The sequence below is a fragment of the Fragaria vesca genome, linkage group LG7 (genome assembly GCF_000184155.1).
Source record: "Fragaria vesca subsp. vesca linkage group LG7, FraVesHawaii_1.0, whole genome shotgun sequence".
In the NCBI taxonomy this organism is placed as follows: Eukaryota; Viridiplantae; Streptophyta; class Magnoliopsida; order Rosales; family Rosaceae; genus Fragaria; species Fragaria vesca.
In genome coordinates this window covers 19,745,988-19,759,239 of record NC_020497.1, presented here as the reverse complement: position 1 = coordinate 19,759,239, position 13,252 = coordinate 19,745,988, and the positions used below count along the sequence as shown (strand labels likewise).

Here is a 13,252-nt window from a genome sequence, read left to right as displayed (position 1 = left end):
TTGAGTGTTGGTTAATTTCAGATTGATGGCTGAATGGTTTGGGTTTCTTCCAGATTGAAGCTCAATTCCATCGCGAATCTCTATTATCTCAAATGGTTTTCGTTCAAATGGGTTACTTTCTGCTGATGTAGCATCAGCCTGAAATGGATTTATAGCAGATCTTGATCAAATTTACTTATTTTTGTTGTTCGAATTTGTACTCTCGATCAAAGTTTCTTCTTCTTTGTTGTTTTCCAAGTTCGTATTAGTTGATGGGAACTGTAAAGAGAGAAAGATGGCACACTGACGATTTGCTGGGTTTAAAAAGATGAACAAAAATGGGTTCAAAACATGAACAACTGCTGGGATTTTTTTTTGTCTTGTTGGTTTTTTGCTGGATTTGAAGATGGAGTTCGTGAAGAGAGAGATTACAAGTTAGTTCAGTGGGTATTCAAATCTAAATCAAATCAGAATTAGCTTTGATTAAGTGGGTATCCGGTATCCCTTCAGAAAAAATAAAAAAAAAAAAACTAAGAATTAGCTTCGATATATTTCTGAACAACCCAAATCCAAATTCGGAATGATGAATCTGATCCATGTTTCTTTGAACTTAATGGTCAGATTTTATAGGGATAAAGATTTTTGTTTACTTTTTTCATTTTTCGTTTTGAGAATGTATATTTTGGCATGTATTTTATTTTAAGATTTGATAGAGCGAAAAGTCTGTTTTACCCTCGATTTTTGACTCAGTGTGCATCCCAGATGGCAGGTATTACACAGATACAAAAATTTAAATCTGAATACTATTTTGATATTGTCAGTCACCCAACTGTCTAGATACCGTTAGTGCAAAAAATTCTTTTTTTTTTTAGTTCATTCTACTGGCAATAATGTAACCAAATTTATTTAAAGGATTTGGCACTAAAAAAATGAATTTATTCAAGACTAGTCGTTTGTCAGTTCATACATGTTATTTGTTGGGATCTAAGAAAATTTGTGTTGGAAATAGATATGTAAGGAAGTACGTGTACTCACGCAGAAAAATGAGAGGATCCCCACTCTTCTTAGCCGGCCTTTGAGAAGCAAATATTGCTACCCAAATATGAAGTTATTACATCTTCATAACTATATATATATCAAAACTTGTAGCTTACTATGATACATGCAACCAAGGCTCATTAATTCCAAAAAGAAGCCATGAATTTTCCTTACAACCATCATACTAAACAAGGATAAATTTACACCCTAATCGAAAGCATTACCAGGAATTTGCATTGAATAAACAGTACGATGGTATCATGGATGACAAATCAAGAACGAGGAGCCGCCATTTGCTGCTTCTTTATCCGATCCCCATTCTTCACCATACTACAAAAGCACAAAATTTTGAGTTGGTTCAGACAAGCGATCAACTATATAGCTCTTTACTATTGTGTTTGCTTTCTATTGCCACACAAGTAGAAAACAGATAATCAAACAAAGCCCATACTAATCAAGGGGAGAAATGGAGATTGCATTCATTTCTTTCAAAAGGACATCATACGAAGCAGTGTATATATGACCGCTGATACTAGCTCCATATATTTCAGATACTTCAAGTAGCAGAGGCAAAATCATTCAAAGTGACGTCATATATTAGAAAAAGAGAACAAATGATTTCCAGTCACCTGATATCATGAGGGGTGATGAGTACCCATTGGGATCCTTGTGCTAATGCAAAATCGACAAGAGTATCAAGGCTGATTTTCCGACTTACGGCATCCTGAGGATCCAATACAATTTGCAAAAGTTGTTAATATTAACTACTCTTTTCCACTTATAAACACAACATAGACTAGTATGAATACAATAAATCCTGGCAAAAAGAGTGCTTAAGCCCATACCATAAATACATCAAACTCATCCATAGCTCTAAATGGGGCTTCAGTCATATCATGAAGAGCCAGCGCAAAGCACAATGTTGAAAAGGAGCGTTCCCCACCTGAATAAAAAAATTAGTATAATTAACCGTTCATTTTGTCCTTTTTTTGTTAACTACATTCTGAGGAAAAGCCGGTTAAGATTTTTGTACATAAAGTACAAGTATTTTAAAATGTAAATAAACAAAATAAGAAAGAAAAATAAATCCTGAATAAGATCGAGTAAAGTCATATTTCTCTCAAGTGAAAGCATGACTAATTAACTAAATAGTGATCAACAAATGCAAACAAGGAAAGCAATGAGAAAAATGACAGAAATAAATGTAAAATTGGTCAGAAAATATTTAAGAACAAACCTGAAAGCCCTCTGGTGTCGCGAACAGTGCTGCTTGATGCATCCTGGGGCATCTTTACCTACAAAAAGAAAGTGCATGTCATGAAAAGAACCAAGAGGATGAACAAAACAAAAGCCTAGCTGTCCAGGAATCAAAGAGCAAAAGTATACAAAATTTGGGACCTCCTCAGGTATGCATGAATAAGTAATACAGAACTACAAAAGGAGTCAATTTGCTTACCTCAATTGAAAGGGTTCTCTCCTCATAGCTAACCTTAATCTTTCCACTGAACCCTTTCCTTCCCAGATGAGAATTAAATCTAATGGCAATATTGATCATGAACAGATTAAAAGTAGAAAGGTACTCTGATGTGAAACAAGTAATATGGACAGAAGCATAAGGAGTGGGAAACAAGTACTATTTGTGAATGGAGAACATACAGCCACGTCATCTGGCGCTTTAGTAAAGTTTTATTTCTCTCAAACTTTTCACTTCGCATATTTAGGGCTTTCTGGCAAGCCTGTAATACAATGATAAAAGATCATCCATGAGATACTTTGCAGCTAATAAGATTATAAATTTGGAGAAAGGGCTCAAGAAAAAGTTAAGTAATCAAAATTGGAAGTTGGATATTAGTGAGCATATCTAATACAAAGAAACCCTTTGCACAGCCCAGATGTTCAAAAAAGAAAGAAAGGTTTTCTACTATGTTTTCAAATAATAAACCAGTTTGATTGCATAACAAGTTTGATCTGCCACCTTTAAACAATGCCAGTTAAAGCACCAAAAAAGTTTTACATATTATGGGACTTACATTCAACTTTTCCCGGAAAGCTCTGTATATTTTCTGTTTTCTTAAAATCTTACGTTCTTTACTCTCATATGACATCCGAAGCTCATCAATGGATTCAGTGCATCTGCAACACATAAAACTTATAATATTATATATATATATATAATGGAGATTGGTTGTTTCCAACAAATGCAATAACAAGGTCAACAAGTAAATACCTCTCACTCTCTCGTTGAAGTTTCTGATTCAGCCTGGTTAATTGAGTACTGAGTTGTTCTGGAGTGCTACCATCCCAGTCACCCAACGCTATAATTTCACTTTCAGGACAAAGGATTGAAGCTTTTCTACAGTTTTCCTGCAGTCTTGGACAGTATATGACTTGAGCAACTACTTGATACTTAATCTTTCATATAAAAGTATGCCAAATTCTCAAGAACTCAGGAACTTGGCTTAAACATCCACCATAAAAGAAACTGCAGTAACATCAGCAATTAAACATAATTTCCTTGCAAATAGGTGCCTTGAAATTTACAAACGTAAACAAAATTGCAGAAGCAAATAGTCAATGTCCAGAGATAAGAAGTCAGAAAATTCAAGCAGTATGGCAAAGGTGAAACTTTTGTGCTTACTAATTTTGAACGTACTCAATACAAGAAAACAAGATACTTGGGAACTAATCTAAGAACTTGTTTTTAAATAAAAGAGGCACAGTTTTTACAAACAAATCTATTGTTAGGGAAACTTTCTAATGTGCCCACATTTTAAAGACAAAAGAGTTTGAAATACATATTCCACATCAAATTTTTATCTCCATGGAACCTTCTTGATGAACTCGTTGAAAAAATGCACATGTCAATAATATGATGCAAATTATACCTCTCGCTGATGCTCAAGCTCTTTATATTGTTTTTCAGCTTCATTAATTGCAGGAAGGATCTTGGTCTTCATTGCACTTTCAAAACGAAGCTTCTCCTGAGATAAACATTCAATTTTTAGTTATTCAACACCAGAATAAGAGATACAGGAAAGCAGTAAGAACATGTGTTTGCATGTGTAAGTTTGGGGAAAGTGGACCAGACCGCTTCTGCAGAAGCTAGATTTATGTCTATCTCCATCAAATCTCTCTCTGCCTTCTCAATGGCCTCAATGTCTCCTCTTGCTGACTCTACTTGTTTATCGGACACAAAGAGCAAGTAAGATGGGAAGATATACTAAGAAACCATTTACTTAAAAAGTGAACACGATTATCATACCAGTTAGATTATCAAATGTTACTTTAAGATCACTGGTCTTCGCCTCAGCTTCATTAATTCTGACTCGAAAGTTTCCAAGCAACATTTCCTTCTCTTGAATCTCCTCTTGGACTTTCTGATGATCAACCATAATAGGAAAACTTCATCACAAGAAATATATGTAATAAAGAGAAACATAGCATTAAGTATTAAGAAACATACTGAAACGTCTCTATGAAGCTCATCTACAGTTGATACAAGTGATGTATTGGCTTCCGCATCATATACACTGTCTTGAATAGCTAGTTTCTTAGACGCCAAATCATGCTCAGCATTCATGCGCCTCCTCTACCCAAAAAAAAAAGCGAAAGAAGTAACAGGTGATGAACATGACAGCACAGATGAAATACTGACCAGGACAAAAAATAAAAAATAAAAAAACTCCGTGCAGGCAAATCCAATTAAACCAATTTAAGTTATGCGGAGTTGTTACCTACCTTAGCGGCTTTAGCCTGTCACTAACAGAAAGCAACAAGATGAAGAAGATAATTTCATTTGGCCCAACTTCTATGCACTGACTCACCTTTTGGCACCTATTATGCTCCATCTATAATGCTATATAGTTTTGTACTACAAATACAGTTTTCTTGTGACATGCTATAAGAAAAATTAAATAAGAAAAGGTGATACTGTTATGCCCATATGGGATGTGGTTACCATGACTATGTCTGGAAAAATACCTTATTGTCAAAATTAGGTCTAATATTTTTTTCAATAAAATAACCTTTCAGAACACGATTTTTCCATTATTATGAAATGCAGAGTACCTCAGAACCAGAAATTGTTTCATCAAAGATGCAACACGACACAACTTAATATGTCCAGCCTGAATCGTCGGCTAAAAACATTTACAAGTTAAGACAGACCCCAAACAGCCAATAGCCCACCCCACCCACCTAGCTCAGCCAAAAATTCCCACTACCCACTCCCCACCCTGGATAATGTGGGGACAAATTTTTATATAGACTAACTTGCTTCCAGATGGTAGTGATGATATGGTGCCAAGTTATAATAAGGCATTATCCCCTGCAGACATAAGTGGACAAGTATGCGTTTGAAAAGCATAAACATGTAATGAAGAAGAAAAAAAAACATTTATTACCTTCACACTCTGGAGTTCCTCGTTAAGATCCCGAAGTTTGTCTTCTTCATCCCTTTTTCTCCTCCTGCACCGCTGAGCTTCTTCTTGTGCACCTGATGCTTCTCTAATACAATTATTGATTTCAACGTCATAATTAGCACAGAGACGAGCAGGTCGGTCTTGCCTATTGAGAGGAAGAGTAGTCTGGACACCATTACGCGAAAACCTAAAGACAAGACAAAAGTGAACACTCATTGAGAGATTGCGGAACCGGATGAAATTGGTAACACGCTGAACACAAAAGTAATAATTCCTTGTCCAAGTCAATTATTTTTTACATGCCTTGAAGATTAAAGTAGAAGGTAAGAAATTGTGGTGAGTAGGTTAGGACAATTAGAAGCAAAGTAAAAGTATAAACAAACAGGATAAACATCTGTTGCTTACATCTTCTTCAAGTCTTTTGTGAAGACTTCCTTCAGATTGGGAATTCTGTGGTCAAAAGCAACTTCCTTTCCCTCCTCATAATTTTCAACAAGGACTTGCCTTTCAACACTTCCCTGGAAATGAAAGAATGGTTGACTAATCATGTGAAGTTAGGAAGATCAACAATATCAAATGATAAATCATGTAAATGAGCAGAAGAAAAAGTGAGCTTACCAAATCTACCAGGACATTTAACACGGTATGATTTTCAGAATGGAGAAGAGAAAGAGTAGTTGGGTGCTCTGTTTGTGGAAGCATGTGAGGTGGAATATTCAACCTACACCAGGAAGCAAGAGGGAATCAAAATCATAGAAACAATCAACATGCAGTGAATGAGACAGAATTAAATCTCTACCTTGGTAATGAAAAGTCATATATGATAATCTGAAGGTGGTTGTAGTTGGCTTCCCTTGCACATGTTCTGAGAAGTTGAGAGTCCTTATGATCTGTTACAATGAAAGCATTGAGCAACCTGCCTATAGCAATTTCAATTGTTGTTGCCCATACATCTCCATCATTCAAAGTCTGCAGAAAATATTTATTACATAAAAGTCTAGCTTTTAGCACGTTCTCATCTACATTAAAAAGTGAATTGGAAAGAACTCTCCTTTATGACAGAACAAATATCAAAAGTATTAGTTCTGTAACAGTTTAACATAGGAACCAAAAAATGACATTATGAATAGAAGGACAGTAAACTTGTAAAAGTTGCAGATATCCCACACTCACCAAATGAGCACCGATAGGACCAATTGGAGGGCATTTGAATCTCTTATGATACCTCTCAATTGTACGTAAAAGGCTTATCACTTTATCTCCACCAAAAGCTGTGACCTGTTTAAACAAAACAGTTTCCTCAGAGCATTATAGATTTTTCTAGTAAGACGTTGGCATGAGATCAATTGTATATGCATATGCATTTCAGAAGATGTGAGTAAAAATTTCTTTCATTGCATTTGCATATGCCCACAAAGGAAAGGCTCTGCAGTTTTCCCATGCATCAAGGACAACAAGATAGAGAGTTCTCACCTTGTTAGCATGATTTCTCTCAAGCTTACGGATGTGATTTGAGATGTCTAGACACTCCTTCTCTTTTCTTTGAATCTACAAGATCAGTATGAACTTATGAACAACTTCAAGAGTGGGGCAGCTACTAAATCAGATAAAACATATTATGGAGAATCACAAGTTCACCACAAATTTTGTGCTTATACAAATCTCACATATTTATTAGAAAATTATTGTATTTAAACCTTAAACCCTTAACTTATTCCCAACTTTCTCCCAAAACACATGGCATATATCTCTCATGACAAAATGAAGCAAACATGATTTTTTTAAGTCATGTCATCTAAAGGTAGATCTAACCGTAACAACTTGTGCCAAACAATTTGAAGTTACTTAGTGAAGTAAAACATTCCGTACCGTTTGACTTAATTCACCAATTGTACTACTTGTCTTGCGTACACTTTCTGATAAGACACTATCTTCTTCCTTCAACCTGAAATATCATAAGATGCAACTGCCATTAAGTTAAATCTTGAAGCCACTGACTTACAGGAAAGCAAAACATAATTGATGAAATTAGTGATTTCAACCTTGTAAGCATTGATTCAACAGTAGCAATCTCATTTTGTAGTTCTTTCAGCTTTTCCTCCATTGCAGATTCTTCCGCCTGGAAGTAAAATTAGCAGTGTAAAAGCTATGAAACAGTATCCTATGCATTATTGCCACTCTTATTTTTGTTCCTTTCGTTTTAAATAAGTAGTCTGCATGGCAGTTTATGTTATCAATCAAATTGGTAACAATGTCAAAACGCAATTAAAGATGGACAAAATTGCCATAATGTCATTAAAACTTGGGTATGAATATCAATCTTTGGGTTTAAACAGAATTACCTTATATTCGATTTGATTATCAGGGTGAGTCCTGGACTTCAACCACCACCAAAGTACGAGTAATTTAAGGCAATCTGTCACAAATTGCTTATTTCTGATCTTGAAAACTTAATTCATGAGTTCATAGTTATATTATTTTTCTTTAGTACCCCAAGAGCTTGAATTGATGATGGAATAATGACTTTTAGAGTATAACCCAAATTGCACTGACTACCATATTTCTGGAATCTTTGTTTGCACTATCACGATATCTCCTATAATTAATCACCATATCTTTGAACCCCAGGCCATTTTCCCATTTCCACAACAATTACTCACCATGCCACTCTAACTTTAGTCCAAATCAAACACATGAATTTGTAATTATGTTAAATTTGATTGCATTTATATTGGCTCATATGATATTCAAAATTTAACATACAGCCAGTGATATGGGCTCGCACAGTTGCTGCTCCTATATAGCAAACAGACCAAACCTGTGTACTTCTGGCATGCTGATCCTCGGCATCCTGAATCTGTTGCTGAAGAGACCTAGCAGTGTTTGTCAATTTCTGGATGTAGTTAGTTCTGCGGCCATATTCTTCTTCTAGCTTAAGCTTATCTTTTGTAGCCTGAGTAGAGAATATAGGATCCAAAAGTACATTAAAAAACTTGAAAGAACATAATAATACAGGCATGAGCCATAAGAAGAACGATAGATCAAACACAATAGAAAAGAAACAGGAATTACACGGATAAAGATTACTCAAAAAGACAAGCATCTACAGCATGGTAACAGATACTAAAGTTTGTCATTTCATAATAAATCAAAAGGCAGTTATAAATCACATTATCACTACAGCAATGTCTACTTAAATAGATTACTAGTGACAAGCATTTTCAGCATAAAACATGTTTTTCACGTATGTTTATCTGTTTTTCATGTAATATTAGGGTCGAAGAAAACATCCCTTAGTAATTTTGATTAACCAAAGCTGTATATACATGTGACTTATAATTGACTGGAGACAGTAATTTTCCATCAAGAGTTATCAGAAACTGGCCAGCAATTGATTGAAAAGTCTCTGAAGACCAAGTCAAACAGTGGCCAGCGGGAAAAATTACTTTTCAATGAAGCTGATGGTACCATTTTATTCTGGGTAAAGTTACGCTTCTGACAAGTCATTTTACAATTAGCTCTCCATTGAATAAAGCTCAACAAATTTCTAACACTGCACAAAAATAGGAAAATGCAGGGGGTGGGGAGTTCTTTATTTCTGAAAGCTTCTAAAGAGTTAAGACACCACATAAGGTTCCTATAAGGCTTTAACCTAGCAGAACTAGTCTGACAAACATAATATGTCAATTTTATAACAAAACTTTCGACATACCAATGCTAGCGTCTGTTTCAATTCCTCCTTCATTCTCCTAACTTCCGAAGTCTTTTCCACCATGCTTGCAATCTCGGATCTCTTCAAGGTATAGCATTGGTTAAGTTTCTCCACTTCATCCTGTAAAATAGATGAAACAATTTAATTAGCAACAAAGTCTCTTCACCAAATTCTTTTGTTGTGTATTTCCTTTAAGTCCATTTAAATGAGCTATAAGAATCCAGAATATCCATTGGAATTGCCCAAAGATTTCATTTGAATTACCAAAATCAAATAAGCTATAGTAATGGAAAATGCATGTCTGCAAAACACTCACAAAAGCAGTTCATTTCTAATTGGGAATCTAATAGAAAAATAGAGTCTAATCAATTTTGTCAACCATATAGAAGAGAAACAGAGGAGATTTTGGGAAATCCTGTATTTACCATTTTAAGTCACGAGGTAATACTTTGTACAATGTCAGAGAAGAATTGTAATAGGCATATCCAAATGAGATGATGGCGGGAACTTGGAAACTCATAGTTGCAGGGATTTAGACAGATTAGTAACTTGTTCAAATGCATAATATCCAAGGAGAAGCTTAACATGAGATACAAAAATAACCTGTAGCCAATATAGATTTCTAGCTATGTGTCTACCTAAAAGCATTTTACGAAGAATATTCAGAAAGATATCTATAAACCGGCAAGCCAAATTCATACTGAAATTTAAAAGCCAAGAACTAATACTCACTCTAAACTGATCAATTTTAGCTTGACAAAGAGGTATACGATCTTTCAGCTTTCCAATATGCACATTCTTTTGCTGGAGTTGCCTGTCTACATCGTATACCCATGACCAAGCAAGCTTCTTTTTTAGCTGCTTTGCTTGTTGGGATATTTCTTCAACGTGTTCCAAGTTTCTAATCTTTTCCTGTAATTCATGAAGTTCCCTTTCTATGGGTCTTATGGAGCCCTCTAAGTGATCAACAACAACATTTGCCTTCTCCAACTGCTTCTCGATGTCTTGCAGGAGCTCTTCAACTTGCTGCAGAAGTGTGGCCTTGTAAAAGAACTGAGCAATCAAGTGTCAGTACAGCATATCAATTGAACTGTGCTTAGAGAAATATGTTAAAGATAACATCACCTTAAATTTATCTTTGTCATTTCCAGAATGCAAAAACTCTCTGCTTCTGTCTTGACCCATTATTACACAAGGATTCTCAACATCAATCTGCATAGATCAAAAACAGAACCATGAACATACATTGAGCCTAAATTTCAGAAGATCTAATAGTTTGTTTAAACAATTTCAATCTTTCAAGCTAGTTCAAAGTAACAGATTGGCCCTCAAAACTTATTAAGATCATGTGGGATTAAGAAACTAATAGGCACCATATACATGAGCAAACAGCTAGTACAAAGCCGGGTCAGTGAGTGATAGGAGAAAAACTCACACTAAAATGCTCAATAAGCTCCCGGAGATCCTCTTTCCGGCTAGCAACCTTTCTTCCTGTCATAGTCCTCGTATGGAGAGAAAAATCAAATGAATACCAAAGTCTTCTGAAGCAATGTAGTAGCAATACAGTGTATTAAACCACATCCAGTTACAATATGTGTGTGTGTCTCTTTTATTTTTCTTTCCTATAATAGCAAACATAACAGCATAGAGTACTGTCATAGTCAATCAGTGCCATAAAAAGACACGAATCAAGCATCACCCATGCAAAACCAGAAACAACGACTACCTCCTTTAAATTAAAAAAAAAATAAAAAAAAAAAAAAACTTTAAAAAAACAGCAGCTTCCTAATATATTCTCAACCCAACACACCCTCCCGAATCCAGATACAGAAAACCAGTTTGACCTTCAATGTGGTGGTGAGGTTTCCAAAAGTGTACATGTATTCTAGAGAAAGTAAAAAATAAAACAAAAAATCCATAATATAAGCAAGAAATGTAAACCTTGATGATCCTTCAAAACCGTGGCGTTTGAACTTCCAGAAGATATCTTCCGCTCAATGATTATGACATCCCCATAAATATCATGCTTAAAAGCATCCTCCCCTTGGTTCTTCAATTCGACATGAACAACAGCGTAACTGCAACGAAGCACCAAACATAAAACCACCTAACAATTTACAAACTTTAATAACAACACTTTCCGAAAACAGAGAATGTGAACATTACCTGCATCCAGTCTTTATAAAATCCTTCAATGTAGACCCTCTCTGAGTCTCCTTAGCTCGAGACCCAAATGCAACACACAGAGCCGTCAGTATTGCACTTTTACCACCTACAAAAACCAAACCCAGTAATAATCAAGTTGATATCAACCCTAATTTCAATAACCCAATTTAACAAACAGTGATTATAGTCAAAAAGTTTCAAGCTTTATGTAAAATTGAGATACCCAATTCAATAGAGAAAGGAGGGCTTTTGCTTACTTCCATTTTGACCGGTGATGAAATTGACCCAATCGCCGAGCTCGATCTGCAAGCTAGTGTGGCACATGAAATTCTCCAGCCGGATTTTCTGGACGATTCCGGCTTTGGAACTGTTGCGGCGGCCGGCGATTGGCTCGGCCATGGCTGGGTCTGGGAGCTAGGGTTCGCTCTGGTTCGGTTTTGGTTTACAAATGAGAATTTTGGGTGTGGTGAGAAAACCCTAGGCAGCGAAATTGGGAGTGAAATTTGGGGGAAAAAGGTTGAGTGGGACTGTAGGAGGAGACGTTTGGCGGGAAGAGGCAGTGTGTGTATCGTGGGAAGTTGGGACTAGACGTTTTTGTTTGCTAGTGGCCTCTCTCTCTCTTTTAGATTAAACCCTTTGGTTTTTTGAGGTAATTAAGGAGGAGGGTTTATGATTTTTCTTATGAGAATAAAACACACAACCCTCAGAGACTCGAGAGATCTAAATTTGGTCAGGTATCATTTGGTGTAGTTATATAGTCGTCTTTTATAAGTAACAAGTTATAAGTTCGATTCATGATACGCTAACATTCTGAATAATAATTTTTCGGTAAATTTCTCTCTTGTTAATGAGTCCACATTGTATAACTATATAAATATCGTCAGCTCGTGTCGTGAGATTTTGGTCAAGTTTTTAACAAACATTAATTACCTTTATATATACCTTCATTTGATTTGTCGATCAAGTAATTGAGAATAAAACTAGTTTCTTTTTGTATGTGATAGTTTTGAGAACATAAAAAAACGACATGGATGATACAATTGACATGATGTTCATCAAACCGTTTGCCTTCTTTTCTCTTCTGATTCGAAATTGATCTACATTCATCCCGCAAATCAAATAAATTCATATAGAACACAACATGCTAGCTAGTAAGTACATTTGATTGAGCGCATGACATTTTGATACATGTTTATATGCAGTTATACACAAACAAACGGATTCACCAAACATGCATCAACCAACACTAATCAAACCATACAATTCAAATACAAGTTCTCGTAGTACATAACAGATATTTATGTTGGTGATAATTCATTTTCATAGATCAACAATCGTTCAATTTAGAACTTCGAAGTTTGCACTATCATGTTTTTGACGGGTGACAAAATGACAACATCACTTGGAAAGACATGGACATCCACTATAGTATGTTCTGAAAAATATTAACACATAAGCAATGGAGCATCGTTGTGCATGATGTACCAAACTGTTGGCACACCTCATATGACGCCACGTCATCATTAAAAGCTGCGTGAAAGGATTATGCCAAATGTGCACTGTGATCAAGTCCAGTTTGGACTCCAATCACTGATTTATTTTCTGTTCACATCAAAATCCCTACAGCTACTGAAACTACAAATTGAAGATCGGATTTTATAGCCTTGTATAACCAAATTATAAAGTTTGATGTATATCTTTTTGTTTATTTTTATTTTATCATATAGACTATAAAACAATTTATTATTATGACTTTCACAAGGACCAGCAGTATTTACACGCCAACTCTAACTTGTTGGGATGTGAGTTCATCATAAACGAAAACAATGATGACATCTTGCTTGCTTGCGTAGTGTTTCGATCCTCTCGATCACTGGCATGGAGGTCTATACCAAGCTACGACGAAGTAACCTTAATACTAGTATTCCGTGTGACA

The 13,252-nt window shown here is 35.5% G+C and overlaps 1 protein-coding gene across 1 annotated transcript; it reads right to left on the bottom strand.

Annotated features, from left to right (window-relative positions):
• Nucleotides 1–1,145: 1,145 nt before the first annotated feature.
• On the bottom strand, nt 1,146–11,776 carry LOC101306872 (structural maintenance of chromosomes protein 6-like). Its single transcript, XM_004308990.1, has 28 exons — nt 11,574–11,776; nt 11,317–11,422; nt 11,092–11,228; nt 10,586–10,641; nt 10,276–10,362; nt 9,883–10,203; nt 9,151–9,270; nt 8,257–8,391; nt 7,481–7,557; nt 7,308–7,383; nt 6,912–6,986; nt 6,612–6,716; nt 6,238–6,407; nt 6,057–6,159; nt 5,844–5,956; nt 5,421–5,625; nt 4,481–4,606; nt 4,280–4,394; nt 4,106–4,191; nt 3,903–3,998; nt 3,245–3,381; nt 3,048–3,150; nt 2,674–2,753; nt 2,474–2,552; nt 2,255–2,312; nt 1,863–1,960; nt 1,647–1,741; nt 1,146–1,347 (listed from the first exon to the last, which is right to left on the bottom strand). Exons 1-28 carry the CDS (start codon nt 11,713–11,715, stop codon nt 1,290–1,292), a joined length of 3,159 nt encoding a protein of 1,052 aa, XP_004309038.1. The 5' UTR covers nt 11,716–11,776; the 3' UTR covers nt 1,146–1,289.
• Between the last annotated feature and the right edge of the window lie 1,476 nt (nt 11,777–13,252).